Source organism: Pleurodeles waltl, chromosome 12, assembly GCF_031143425.1.
Source record: "Pleurodeles waltl isolate 20211129_DDA chromosome 12, aPleWal1.hap1.20221129, whole genome shotgun sequence".
In the NCBI taxonomy this organism is placed as follows: Eukaryota; Metazoa; Chordata; class Amphibia; order Caudata; family Salamandridae; genus Pleurodeles; species Pleurodeles waltl.
In genome coordinates, this window is record NC_090451.1 from 169,907,704 (window position 1) to 169,921,631 (window position 13,928).

Sequence of the window (13,928 nt, forward strand, 5' to 3'; positions counted from 1 at the left end):
CCCCCTCCAGCAACTGTAGCCTCCAGTCCCTCCTAATTTTGCCCTTTAACATCATGGGCTTCCAGTTGGTGGAAACATCTGCCATTATCGCCACTTTTGCAGTCCAAAACATCAGACTGGTGGGTCTTGCGGATCATTTGTAGTGGCCACTGCCTCTCCTTTTAATCCACCTCTCCCCCCTATACCTCCAGCACACGGTTAGCTGAAGAAGGATCATCTTTCCTTGCTCCACGAGGAAGTTAACACTCTCTTGTTAAAGGGAGGACATAGAGAGGGGTTCAGATATCAGACGTAGGCAGTGGTTGCTATTCCTGCTACTTCATGATACCCAAAAAGAACAAGGAACTTCGACCTGTCCTAGACCTCCAAACCCTCAATCTGTTCTTCAAAAAGTAACTGGATAGTAGCATATTTCCATATTCCCATCCTGCCTTTCCACAGACGTTACCTACGGTTGTCAGTCACAAGCACTTTCATTTCATCTTTTGCCTTACCAGTGCCCCTCGGATGTTCACCAAGGTGATGATAGTGGTTGGACTCATCTGCGGAGATCAGTGGTTTCAATCTTCCCCGAGCTCTTTGACTGGCTGTCAAAGGTGGGCTCGCCTCAGGCTATCCTCTCCCACCTCCAGACTAAGGTGGACCTCCTACATTTATTGGGGTTTACTATAAACATGCCAAAGTCACATCTGACGCCCCCATCTGATGCTCCTTTCATCGGAGCTGTTATGGAAACAGTGCAGTTTGGGCCAAGCAGTGAGTTCAAGATATTCAGGCTCTGATACTGAAGTTTCAGCCTCCTGCTAGTAATACATGCCAGATGCCATATGCGGGCTCTGTAGTAGGACCTGAAATTCCTGTGGGCGCAGCATCACGGTAGTCTTTCCAACATTGTCTAGATCTCAGAGGGAACTGCAAAAGAACTGCAGTGATGGCTAACAAACTATGATTGGTTCAGAGTCAAACCCCTCTCCCTTTCCTCAACCATATCTGACAGAAATGACAGATGCATCACTCCTGCGATGGGGTGGCCATCAGGGTGAGGTCCTGATTAGAGGTCTCTGGTCTCCATTTGAATCCAAACTCCACACCGACTTGCTGGAGCTCAAAGCATTCTGACTGGCATTGAAAGCCTATTTAGCCTCCATCATGGGAAGGCTAGTGCAGGTGTTCAGATACCACCACCGCCTTGCGGTACTGCAACAAACAGGGCAGGGTAGGGTCATGGACCCTTTGTCAATAGGCCGTGTGTCTCTGGACATGGCTGGAATTATCCCTAGTGGTTCAAAACCTGGCAGGTTCTCGGAATGCCAGAGTGGACATGCTCAGCTGCTGATGCCTAGCGGATCACGAATGGAGTCCCTATCCGGAGGTGGGGCAAGGTCTCTTTCAGCAATGGTGAGAACCTTGGTTAGATATGTTCACCTCCTAAGAGAACGCACAATGTCTGCTATTCTGCGCATTGGAGTTTCCGAGGTGGCTGTCTCGTCTTGTGTGGAGCTCAGGCCTTCTGGATGCCTTTCTGCCCATACACCTCTGAGCACAGAGTGCTCAAGAAGATCAGGAACGGCCGGGCCCAAGTCATCCTTGTGGCTCTGGACTAGGCACAGATTCCGGTATCCCAAGCTTCTGCACTTGAGTATCGATCCTCCAATGAGGCTGCCCCTTTGGGAGGATCTTCTGTTGCAGCAGCAGGGGAGGGTCTGCCACCAGAACCAGTCAACTCTCTGCCGTCTTGTGTGGAGATTCAGCGGTGACAGTTGACAGCTTTCAACCTACCCCCCCCTTAAAGTCTGTAATGCCATTCTGGCATCCAGGCATCCCTCTACCAAGAATGTATACACCTGCTGATGGAAGAAAATTGTAAACTATTCTACAAAAGTCTGTCGGCCCCCTTTCTACCTTGGTCTGATTTTCTTCTTTGTCATCCTTGCCCAGCAGGGATCATCTCTGGATATTCTTAAGGGTTACCTTTCCTCTCTGTCTGTCTTATTGTGGCTGCCTACCCAACCCTGTTTAAGTCCTCAAATGAAAATAGATTCCTTAAGGGACTTGTAAATGTATTCCCCCCTTCGCCCTTCATTTTGCCTCAGTGGGACCTTCATTTCGTTCTCACTTAATATGTGCGCCTTTAGAGCCTTTTCATAATTGTCTCCTATGGATGCTCACCATCAAGACAACCTTTCTAGTGGCAGTAACATCTGCCCGGAGGGTGAGCGAGCTGCAGGCTGTGTCATCCAAGCTTTCATTCCTGTTGGTTTTCTCAGACAAAATTATACTTCTCACTAGGGCCTCTTTCCTTACGACAGCTGTAACCCTATTTCATGAGGGCCAATCTGTCACCTTGCTTGCTTTCTACTCTCCTCCACATCCCTCCAAAGAAGTAGAGCGAATCCACTGTCTGGACCCAAAAAGAGGGTTGTCCTACCTTCATCACACAGGAGTTCCGGGTGGATGACCAACTCTTGGCGGGTTATGCTGAAGCAATGAAAGGTCAGGCAGTGTAGACACACCAGTTTGCACTGAGTTGTTTCCTGCATACAAATCTGCTAAGCATTGTCCAAAAAGCAGTCTCCTTAGGGCTTATGGGGCTGATTCTACCAGGGTTAAAGCTGCAGCCACTGTTAGCATGTGGAGTCCCAGTCTTGGACATCTGCATGGCAGCAAAATCTACATCCCTGCACACATTTACCAAACACTACTGCCTGGACAGTTAGGTCCACAGGGATGGGTGTTTCGCCCGTTCTGTCCTGCAGAATGACTAAGTTTAGAAAATTTGCCCGTAGCCCACTGCCACAGATGGCATTGCTTCTGTATCAATTCAAAGGCAAGGAATCTACGGCTAGATGTCTCTATCAGATGAATACTGTACGTTACCTTTGATAACACATTATCTGGTAGACAATATCTAGCCGCGTATTGCTTACCCGCCCATCCTCCCTGCTCTTTGGACAGATTTCTAGGGCTAGGGATAATCCCCTTCAGGGCCCTAGCTTGGACACATCAGCGTTAGTGCACTTCATGGCTCTGTGCTCCTGGCATGGGAAGTTGTGAAAAAGTAACTGAATTAAGCACACTGAGGTGGTGCCTAGATAGGTGACTGAAACATCACTTCTGGTGCTGGTGACACCACGCTGAGCCGATCGATGCCACCTACTGGCATGCAGGGGTGCTGCTCACGCAAAAAATCTTTCGGATCCAGTCTGACACCTGGGAAATTCAAATATAAGGAATCTGGGGCTAGCTATTGTCTTTAACAGATAATGCATTACCGAAGGTACAAAATTTGATTTTTACACCTATATGGGTACCTATAGTGATCCATTCTAGAAAAGGAACCACATAAATGATGAATAACTCACATATTCAAATGCCATTTATTACTGAAAAATGTTATACATAGGTCAATAGTTTTTGCAAAATAAATTTACACAAAGAAAACACTTTCAAATAGACATACAAGAAACAATTCCCAAATAACAATCCAAGACCCCAAACAATGGAACAGGTAGAATTCTCATCAATACCTCACATTCATAACCAACTACACTCATACTCCACACACAATGAAAAGCCATCCACAACTTACAAAATGTTAAAAATGAGCTTCCTAATCTGTAATGTGTACAATAGACACACTTCTAGTTTCTTTACGTAGGGCTCTCCCATTTTTATTCTGTCATACGTTGTAGGGTAAACAACAGTGGGAGGAGGCCTGCCATGCTTTCAAAATTGCTGGTAGGATAGAGGCATGGCACCCGTTTGTTGGTTCAGTTTGCTCAGTCTCATCCCAGCCCTTCTGTGGTTTTCTAAACACTCAGGAAAGTGGCAAAGAAAATGCAGGCTGATCTATTGCACTAATTATTTTCAAAATTGATCTATAGTCTTTATATAATTCTTGTTATTGCCACAAATATACTCCTTTTCCCACAGAAATATTTAAATCGTTTTGGAGATTTTCTGGTGTTTTCTTCAGAATATGGATCGCCAGAGTGAAAAAATACTTGAGGCTTCTCTGGGAATTTTTGATGGTCTTAGTGTCCCTCAAATGCAGACAAAGAAGTAGACAGAAGGGCTGATCAGCCAAGAGTTGCAGTCATCTGCAGGTTACAACTTAACGTTGGCTCCAAGCAAGACAGTCAGCCTTCGGTATAGCCAAGGTTGGTGATTTTAGTGCCGCTAAACTTGGGTGGTATTACAACAGTTTTTAGCACCAATTTGAATTGCCAGAGGCTGTAGGTGAAGCGCTATAGGAAAGACACATTTTAGTAAAAAAGACTTCTTAAACAGAGGACAGGACTTTGCCCCTTTTGTCAATTCCTAGAAACAAAGCACTGTACAGTCCTGAATCAAAGGATGATACATGTGTAAGCAATGGGAGTGATGAAAGAAAACGCTGTGAACACCAGAAAATAAAAGCTGATCGAGGAATGCAGGGAAACGTGTAAGGCCTTAAGAAGTCTACTCAGTGCTGGTTGGCTACTTAATAGGTCGTTTCTAGAGTAATCCTGCATCCGCCTGATTGAGTGCTACCATTTCGCTGTTGGAGCCTAATTGATGTGAATGGATGCTCTGATCATCCGATAGTGAGTGGTCAGTTAGGAAGAGCCAGCCTACTGGGTAGAAGAGTAAGGGCCCAAGGATATGGTTCACATTGTTTCAACAAGATTTCTATAGTCTGGTGGCAAACCAGAATATATTTTTTCATGACATTTCAAGAAAATGGCTAATTTATGCAAAGATGTGAAAAGGGATTAGCTGCATCTCGTGTTAAATTTCAAAGTGATTGCATACCTCTTGTGGCTTTGTGTATGTACTGTATATATATTCACTTAAAAAGCTAAAGGTTACATGAACGTTCTAGTTGGGCTCACATTTTAAATGTACCAAACCATAGAAATTCACCAGTTAGCTCAAGTAACTATAATTTTGCCCTAAGGTAACTAACTTGCACCCTCGCCTTTCACAAATTTTCTTCAGATTTTACTGCAAATATTACATTGATATTATCAAAGGTGCCATGAGTGCAGTAATTTGTGGGTTAATTGACAGTGCATGGCTCGGGCGCAAGTTAGTTACCTTGGGGCACAAGTTACAGGTACTTGAGAACTCTAAAACTGGTGAATTTCTATGGTTTGGTACCTTTAAAATGTGAGCCAAACTATAACATTCCTGTAACCTTTGTGTCTTTAAGCAAACTTTTTTTTTTCTTCAGTGAACTGCTATGGTTTTACTAACGTAAAGAGATTTTCGTTACTATACATTAATCCAACCACTGCGGCGTAACTCATTTGACAACCCCTATAACCACCTAACACTGCACAGAGCATGCCTTTTGGCTATGCGCAACAGGTGTTGACCGCAGGGCCTGACCTGCGGCAACCCCTATACCAACCAAACCCTGCATAGCCCCCCCTTCCCAGGCCGATCTTGGCCACAGGTACCCAATCCCTGGGGCCCAGCTTAATTATTCAATTTTTGGGGGGAATGGGGGGAGGGGGCTGCGTGGCCCCCACTCCCCAGGGCCAATCTCTGCCCCAGAGAACCTATTACCCAGGGCCTGGCCTAAACATTGATATATATATATATATATATATATATATATATATATATATATATATACACACACACACACACATACATGGGCATCCAATCACAATGTTGGAGACTGTGGGGGGGGGGGGGGGGAAGCCTGAACGTCCCCATGTTCCCAGCTGGCTCTCCACCTCCTGTGTGAGCCAGCATTGCTAAAGCAGCTCCCTCTCTGTGAGAGTAGCTTACTCTGTGTGCCTGCATGCCTCTCTGCAGGCAGGAAGACAGAGGAAATCTCCACTCCAATAAAGGGACACTTGACAGCTCTCCCTTCATTGGAGAAGAGTGTTTGCTGTGGCTTGGTGGCAGCTATCAAAACTGCTTTGTCTGGGGATGGGACAAAGCAGGAGCTGGCCCCGGGGGATGGTGGTCACCAGGGCTATCATAGGCTCCTCAAGGGGGGATGCAAGGCCACCCTCCAACATAGAATAGCCCCTGGGAGGTGGTGGTCTCCAGGGCTGTTTTTGTGGAGGAGGGACCCCTGCATAGAATTAAATTGAAGTACCGGGGAAGTGGTCGTCCTAGGGGGTATGGAGGGCTGCATGGCCCCCTTGCATAGAATTAAATTCATGCCCTGGGGGGGTGGCTGGCCCAGGGGCTGTGTGGGGTGGAGGGGACGGGCACCCCACAGCATTGCTTTTGTATAAAGCCTCGGGGAGGTGGCAGTCCCTGGGGCTGCAGAGGGGACGTCCGGGCAGACCTTCCTTTTATAAATCATGAAAGCCCCGGGAAGATGGCAGTCCCCCCGGGGAATGGCCCACCTGGGGGCTTCAGAATTATCAATTGTGAGACTGCGTTGTGGGTTTTTGTTTTTTCTTTTTGAATTTCCTCCAGATCCACCATGATTTCTAGTGAAATGCTAAAAATAAAAAATGCTTTTTAGCTGGGTGGGGGTGGGGTCCCTTTGACTAGAGTTAAGAGGTCAGGATGTCCTGTCCTTTGGGCCCCTATATATATATATGTATGTATACATATGAGTTACCTTTACTTTCTCCAAATATTGAACGGATTTACACCAAATAACAAGCATTTGCAATGCAACAGGTCTCGAGTTTGCTCATGTTAGAGCTGATAGCGTTGTAAACTCCTAACCCGAATAGGTAACCCGAAAAAGTGCAATTAACTGTGTAAAGCGCTCGACTTCTGCCAAACAAAATCGCGCTAGGAAAATAGAGAAAAAGTAGTCCACGAGCCGGACAGAAAACAGCGAGCCTCGCATTTTTTCTGTACTTGGTCAATGTGCTCGACGAGGGCTAGCCACCAGAAAAGGCATGACGTATGCATGCCTTCCACTAATGAAATCACGCGGATTTTAATAGGCAAGCCCACGAACGAATGAAAAACACTGACCTGACGTCAACAGGGCTCTGAGCCCATTTCTAATACCTAAAGCGTCTTGCTGCGATACGCATGCGCGAGCGCATGCGACGCAGGCTCGACCCTAAAAAGTGCTCTTTCTGGACACACACACATATGCACAACACACAGGCAGGAGTGTACTTCTAAAAGAAAATAACTGTCTTTATGGCTTCTATAGTATTTTTTTTTGCTTGAACAAGAAATGATGCAATATCACAGAATGTGATTTTTTTTTTTTTTTTTTTTTTGGCTTGGTCTCACCATGCACTGAAAGGTGTCCTAAATGGGTGTGCAGTGCAAACTGCATAGAGCTTCGACCACTTCATTGTTATGGCCTGGGTAGTATAGCCTTCCTAGTTCTGCCTGCTTTTTAGGACTCTTTTGAGCAATGAGAGCCCATAAAGCAGCTTGTAGGCTGTATGCTCCAGATGCTCCAGCATCACTGCACTAGAGGGCGAAACAGAAGGCAGAAGTGTTACTTGGTGCTCCCACTTGGGCATTTCCTTCCTCTGTCTGCCATCAGTAACAAGAATCCCCCTCTTAACTGTTTTGTTAGGTTTTCTCTAAAGATGGTCCTAAATAAAAGAACTGAAGCAAGTGTTATATGGGATTTGAGCTTTCTGGGCTTTTGTTTGAAGAGGGTTCAGAGTAAGTACTGACACTGTGTACTTACTGATGTCTGGTAGTCTGATGATGAAAAATGAGTCCTAGTACCCAGAGATAAGTGCCAGTGTAAAACGAAAAATAGCAGAAAATAATGGAAGCATTGTGTTAAAAGCAGCTGTTTGTAGAATGAAAACAAAATGTTACTTTTCTGTCTTCTATTTTTGTAGCTGTACAGTGATCAGCAGAAAGTTGATATTTATGGCATCATGTTTACTTTTGCACTCCATAAGTAATTGAAGAAAAGTTGAAATCTTTCTGCATGTTTCTACTGTGCCTCCTGTTTAAAAAAAGAAACTGACTTGTATTAAACTGATTCTAATATATTTTTTGTAACAAAAATCTAATAGCTTTTTTGATGTATTTAATTTTGCAGTAGAGGTTGAATATTTATTTTTCATGTTTGCAAACAAGCTTTGTTTCATATGCACTAAGGATTTAAGTGGTATGTGAGCATTGTGATGGTCTGACCAAGTTCTATGACAAAATAAAGTAGCCCCTGCCACACATAAGGATATTGCAGGTTATCTCGGGGTTCTATAACCTTTTAAACAAAAACAAAAAAAAGAAACTCTGCATTTGGCCTATTTCTTCTATATGGTCATGGAACTCCTCAGTGGCTTGGAATATCCTTCTAATATACTGCAGGTGGTACTTTATCCTATGTAATAGTCTGGTGGTTGTGTCCTTGTTAGTTAGCTAAAATATTTTCTTACTATAGTTGAGTGACCTCACAATGCCTACTACCAGAGCCAGTAGACCCTGTGAAAGATGTCACATGCAGAATTGCAACTGCTCTTTAATCAATTAAAAGTAGCCCACACTTTTTCAGCTTCGTTTCCCTCCTATGTAGTCATTATCAAAAAGGACACATTATGGCAACATGTTTATTTTTTGTACATTACGTGAAAGCAGGAATCTCTCCTCGTGTTACCACACAATACGAACTGCCATTTTTTTTTGGGAGAGAGACTGACCTTGAGAGGCTAAAGGTTTACAACAAATTGCTAGCTGCTTATTAGGGGTTTAATTTTGTGTTTAGAGGGTGTTCCCTCATTTGCGTGTGGGTGTGGCCCTATGCAAATTAGGGAACCTGTTTTCCTGTGCAACTGCACTGTATTACCAATGTAGGCACAGAGACAAACATGCCTTTAGGATGCACTTTGGAAGTTTGCCACAAAAGGGACCCCCCCATCCCCCAAACCAAGACAACTCACTGCAGGCATGTGCAGTCATTCATTGCAACCACCTGCAAGGGGAGCTCTATCCCTCCTAAAAGTGCAGGTTGGGTTGCCGTCTGCATAGAGAAACAAGGGCCAGCTTTTAAATATCTGCCCTGTATTTCTGTTGATTGTGCAGCCCTAGAGGCAGCATAAGTTCACGGCTGGCCTGAGGGTAGTGCATTCTACATATTAGGGCACACTTTCCTGGTTTACACCCGGCGCACCTGCTTAAAGGTGGTCCGTGGCGCAAACAGGAAGTGTGCCCGATCTGTAATAGTGCCCCTGGTATCGAAGCCAGTTTGATGGAAGGCAAATCAGAGCCTAAATTTGCCTCAAACAATGACAACGAAAACGGATTTTAAATCTTTTTTATCGGCTTTTCTAAACCCATCAGCGAGAAGCAGAAAGCTACTTACGCAGTGTTTGTATGCACAATGTGGATAATTACAGGTAAAATTTAATCTTTCTGCATGTTCCTCTAAATTCTGAGGTATAGCTTTTTTAAGTCTGAATTACATTAAGCGGATTGTAATATCTTTTTTCAACAAATTACTAAATGCTTTTTTCTGTTTTAAATTTCAAAATACCGATTTTGCTTTAATTCTTTGTCAGCAACTATACAGTGTTTTTATAAGACACCGATGGTTTAAGTGAGTTATAGGAGATTATAATCGTGTATTATAAGGAATAAAATACTCTGTCATACATTCTCGGAAGATTCCTTGGAGTTTTGGGACCTTCTAAAGAAAAGAAGCATTGAGCCTGCTTCACAAACATGGTAAACAGAACTCCAAAACGTGCATTATCCTTAAAATGTTTGACATGTTTAAAATGTACATGGGAGCCACTATCCCAAGTAAAATCTGCAGTCTAGAAATATAATCTGATAGTTTCAATTTCTGACAATTGTTTAGAAAAAGCAGTAGCCCTTGAATTTTGATGAGTGTAAAACAACAAGTCGCTGCTTATCTGCTCACTATTTTCTTGTGGCATCTGAACATACCGCTCTGTTTCAGGTGGGAGGAGCAGAAGTACGAAGATGGTGTCAAGTGGATGTTCCTGGAACACAAGGGGCCCGTCTTCGCCCCGCCCTACGAGCCGCTGCCGGATACCGTGAAGTTTTATTATGACGGTACATCACCTTCTTGGCAGGATATCGACTTGTGACCTTAATGTCTTGTATAATAGGCCCATAAGCACTGATTGCTTTGATATGGATCTTTTTTTGTGATACAAAAGTAGATGCTGAACGAGTCAGACGGTTTATGGAATTCTTCTGTGTAAGGTAGAGAAATGAAAATTGTAGAACAATTCAGTTAAACCTATTAAGGGTATTTTTTTTTCCTTGCAGAGAAGTCTGCTTCTATCATACATACGGTGTTAATGGAAGACTGGGTAATGGCGAATTCCACTAACTTTAACTATTCCTCAAGAGAGCACTGAATTCGATTGTTCTTGCAGTGAAAAACAGAAATGCTCTATTCAATAGCGTTTTTTCTCGTTTGTCTTGCTTATGACACGTCCTCCCAGCCTAATTTAGAAACACTTGCCTATACATGTAATTCTTTTTCCATTTGCATTAAATTGGCATTTCATACCCCTGATCAGACGAAGAAGCACTTTTGGCGTGGAGGTGGCACGCCACTGCGTACACTTTGGGGAGCGTCAAGATGGTGCAGTATGTTTCAGCCCATGTGGTCTCTATTGTTTACCCTGGTCGACAGTGTTCGCAGACCAAAGGTCGGAGGATAAACATTGATAACATTAGTAGACACTGGATACCCAACAAAGTACATATCGGGTAAGAGGCAGGACCGGCTTTAGGGCGGTGCGAGTGGTGTGGGCACACCGGGTGCTGACCTGGATTGGCGGCGCTGTGTTTAGCAATGACTTAAGAAACTTGCGATTTAAAAGCACCTGCTGAAAAATTCCTTGTGCGGCCAGCCTTCAGGAAGCAATTAAAATGTCAAGATTACTCTTGTGCTGTTCCTGCTAGAGAGAGAGAGATGGGAGTTTTATCTAAGGGCAGCTTTGGCTCACCATAATGTAGCAGAGTAGGTTGATATGCCTGCTGCAAAGAACAGAACTATATTTATGTGGATAGCTGAGTGGATTAGTAAAGCCAGCCTTTACAAGCGCTTTAAAACAAATTAATGTATGTGAAAGAGGTGCTAAGGAGAGATGAGGGGGCACATTTGCCAGGTGTAGTGAGTGAATCCGAGGAGACGGCCATGGGGTGGGAGGTGCCAAAAAATACTGTCACACAGGGCGCAACCAGCACTAAATCTAGCCCTGGTAAGAGGTCGCATGCGGCTTTTTATAAGCCCATTTACATCTTCCCCTGATCGTCGTCCTTACTTTTTCAGCACTTTTGATTTTCCGTCTTCTATTAAAAGTGAAAACATTATACATTTTAGTTTGTGGTATACACATTATGATTGTTTAACAATTAGGGACATTGGTGTAGTTCTTGTGTACAGAAACTGGCTGTCTATTTAAATTATGCAACAAGGAGACCACAGCACATTAAAAGCAGGACTTAGAGCAGAAGTGTTCAACGTTTTTGCCCTACTTTCAACACATTTTTGTTTTTTCACAAATGGAGATTCAGGTTATTGTTACTTTATCATCCATGATGCATGTGCAACCAGGAGTTTGACGACTGAGGCCTGAATGGCTGGAATCTGGAGATTCTAGTCAGAGGGGCAGGAGACAGCAGGATTTTTGGGACCTTTGTCACTTGTGCATCGTTAGTTGCACTTCAGTGGAGGACGACTAACGTGGCATTTTATTTGCCCCACACCCAATCCTGGTAGGGGCATTTTAAAAATGGCAGTTCTTTTGATGGGATGGGGTATAAGCTGTTTCATGTGTTGACTTTGGTACTAATCTATCCACTGTGATTTGACCCGAGAAGTGGAATCCAATTGACCGTGCAACCAAAGGTATAATTAAAGTACAGGCCACTCTAGTGGACACAAACTTCAAATGAAACACACTTCTGGCACAAAAGGATCTAATCTCCCCTTATCAAGCTCAATGCCTTTTCGTTGGGTTCAAAATGAGCACCGCTGTTGATGCAATCTAAAAATTTGCTAGGAAGCTCAAACAGAAACGGATAAGAGCTAACCTCCTCCACTGAAGTGCAACTAACCATGCACAAGTGGCAAAGGCCCCCAAAACCCTGCTGTCGCCTGATCCCCTGACTAGAATGTCCAAATTTCAGCCATTCAGGCCTCAACACACCAGCGCTCCAAAAAGATCAGATCGCAGAGATAGATCACAGACCTTTTTATGGAAACTGCTCCAAACCCAGTCCCACTTCTGATTGCTGAGCTCCTCTGTCCTCTTCATCTTCACTCCTAACAATTCCTTTTCATGTCCATCCAGCTCAGTGCATAGTTCACATCACACGTTTACTGCTTTGTTAAGCAATTTGTTTAAGGAAACATAGTTTCTTTCTGGCTTACAATAAAGTGGGAGTGGGGCAGGCGGAATGGGACCACTGGGGATAAACTGGATTTTAACATACAGCTGCATTAACCTAGATGACAAGGTAGTCTGGTTATGATGTTGAACATTGTAAATAGGGTGGACTGTGGCAAAGAGTTGCTGAGGCTTATTCTTGGAGCAGTCCTTGCCTACTAATGTTGTTCGTGGAATTCATTAGAAAGCCAGGAGTACCGCACAAGTAAGGCTTGCCTACTCACAGCAATCTTTGTGAATCAAGGCCACTGATTTCACTGTAAGGCAAGACCCTCTATACTCTGCAGTGCTTAATACAGCATCGAAAAAATGTCTCCTGTGGTTTCTGAGCTGCACTAAAGGGTGTGCTGTCTCTACATGGTTATGCGTTTTTCTAGCAATACCCAAATCAGCGGTCTTCAGTTGTAAGGCATGTTGGCTGGCAGCAAGTCCAAAATAGGCTAGGGCGTAGTAGTCTGAAGTGCACTTTTCAATAACAGTTTGATGTAACAGTCCTTGTATCTTTGCCATTAATCTGTGGTCATAGTTTTAAAATATCCAACATCTTCCAAGAAATGTAGCCTGAACTTCCAATTTTCCAGAGGATATTTCAGCGGTTTATGTGCAAACAGAAATTGGGAGCGCTTGATAACGTTTCTGTTCTCATGTTCCGAACATTAAATGGACGTATATTTTGCTAAACACACTATCCTATGCGTACTTTCGTTTTGCTCGTATCAAAAAATGTATTTGACGTTGACATATTTTAAGCTATCCAAGTGTGCCTGGTTTGCAAGGATTTCTCCCATGCTCCATCAGCTATTCCCAGTCACTCACTTTTCCAGAGATCTGTGGAAATGAGAAGGGGTTTTAATACAAGAATCCAATACACTGCGTCGTGGATAAAATTGGTACGTTTACTTTTAAAGGATTCAGACAGGGGTGCATATTAGCCCCCTTTTTGTTCCTCTTTACCAATCTTTCTGTTTGAAAGGAATTAACCTGCCCACGATGGGGGACCGGTCAGTACCCCTACTCCGGTACGTTGACAATGTGGTGCTATTGTCGTACAGAAAATGGGTTGCAGATTTTATTGGACTTTTTTTTATTTTTTATATATATATAATGACTTTATGGCTGAGCTACATTTAAGGGTTGGTCATTAAAAACATTATGATGATTTATGGCCCAAGAAACACCTGCTCATTCAGATCATGATTGATTAGATTCCATTTACTAATGTTTTACATTTTAATTATTTAGGTATCTTGTAGGACACAAACTTCAATTGGAACATGCTTCTGGCACAAAAAGGCTCAAAATGAGCACAGCTGTTGATGCAATATTACAATTAGCTATGAAGTTCAAACAGAAACCGATAAAAGATCTAATCTCCCATTATCAAGCTCAATGTCTTTCCGCTGGCATCTACTGAGGTCATTTCGGGGTAGGCGAACTGCGTTGCTGACAGTCGGTGGAAAATACATTTCTAGCCAGACTGTTGGCAGTTCCGAAAAGCACTGGCAACATTATCAATCGTACTGAGGTTGTCCTCCAATATATTGAGGTTACTATCAAATTGTCACCCCTCTTATTATAGGCTAAAATTTGGAGTTCTTCATTTAC

The 13,928-nt window shown here is 43.5% G+C and overlaps 1 protein-coding gene across 2 annotated transcripts in view; it reads left to right on the forward strand.

Annotated features, from left to right (window-relative positions):
- The window catches only part of LOC138268325 (DNA topoisomerase I, mitochondrial-like), a 1,149,155-nt gene that overhangs the window by 498,715 nt on the left and 636,512 nt on the right, over window positions 1-13,928 (forward strand). For both annotated transcript variants that reach the window (XM_069217851.1, XM_069217852.1), the window contains one exon: window positions 9,854-9,969. In XM_069217851.1, the coding sequence (XP_069073952.1) occupies window positions 9,854-9,969 (116 nt within the window). The remainder of the gene's footprint in view (window positions 1-9,853; window positions 9,970-13,928) is intronic.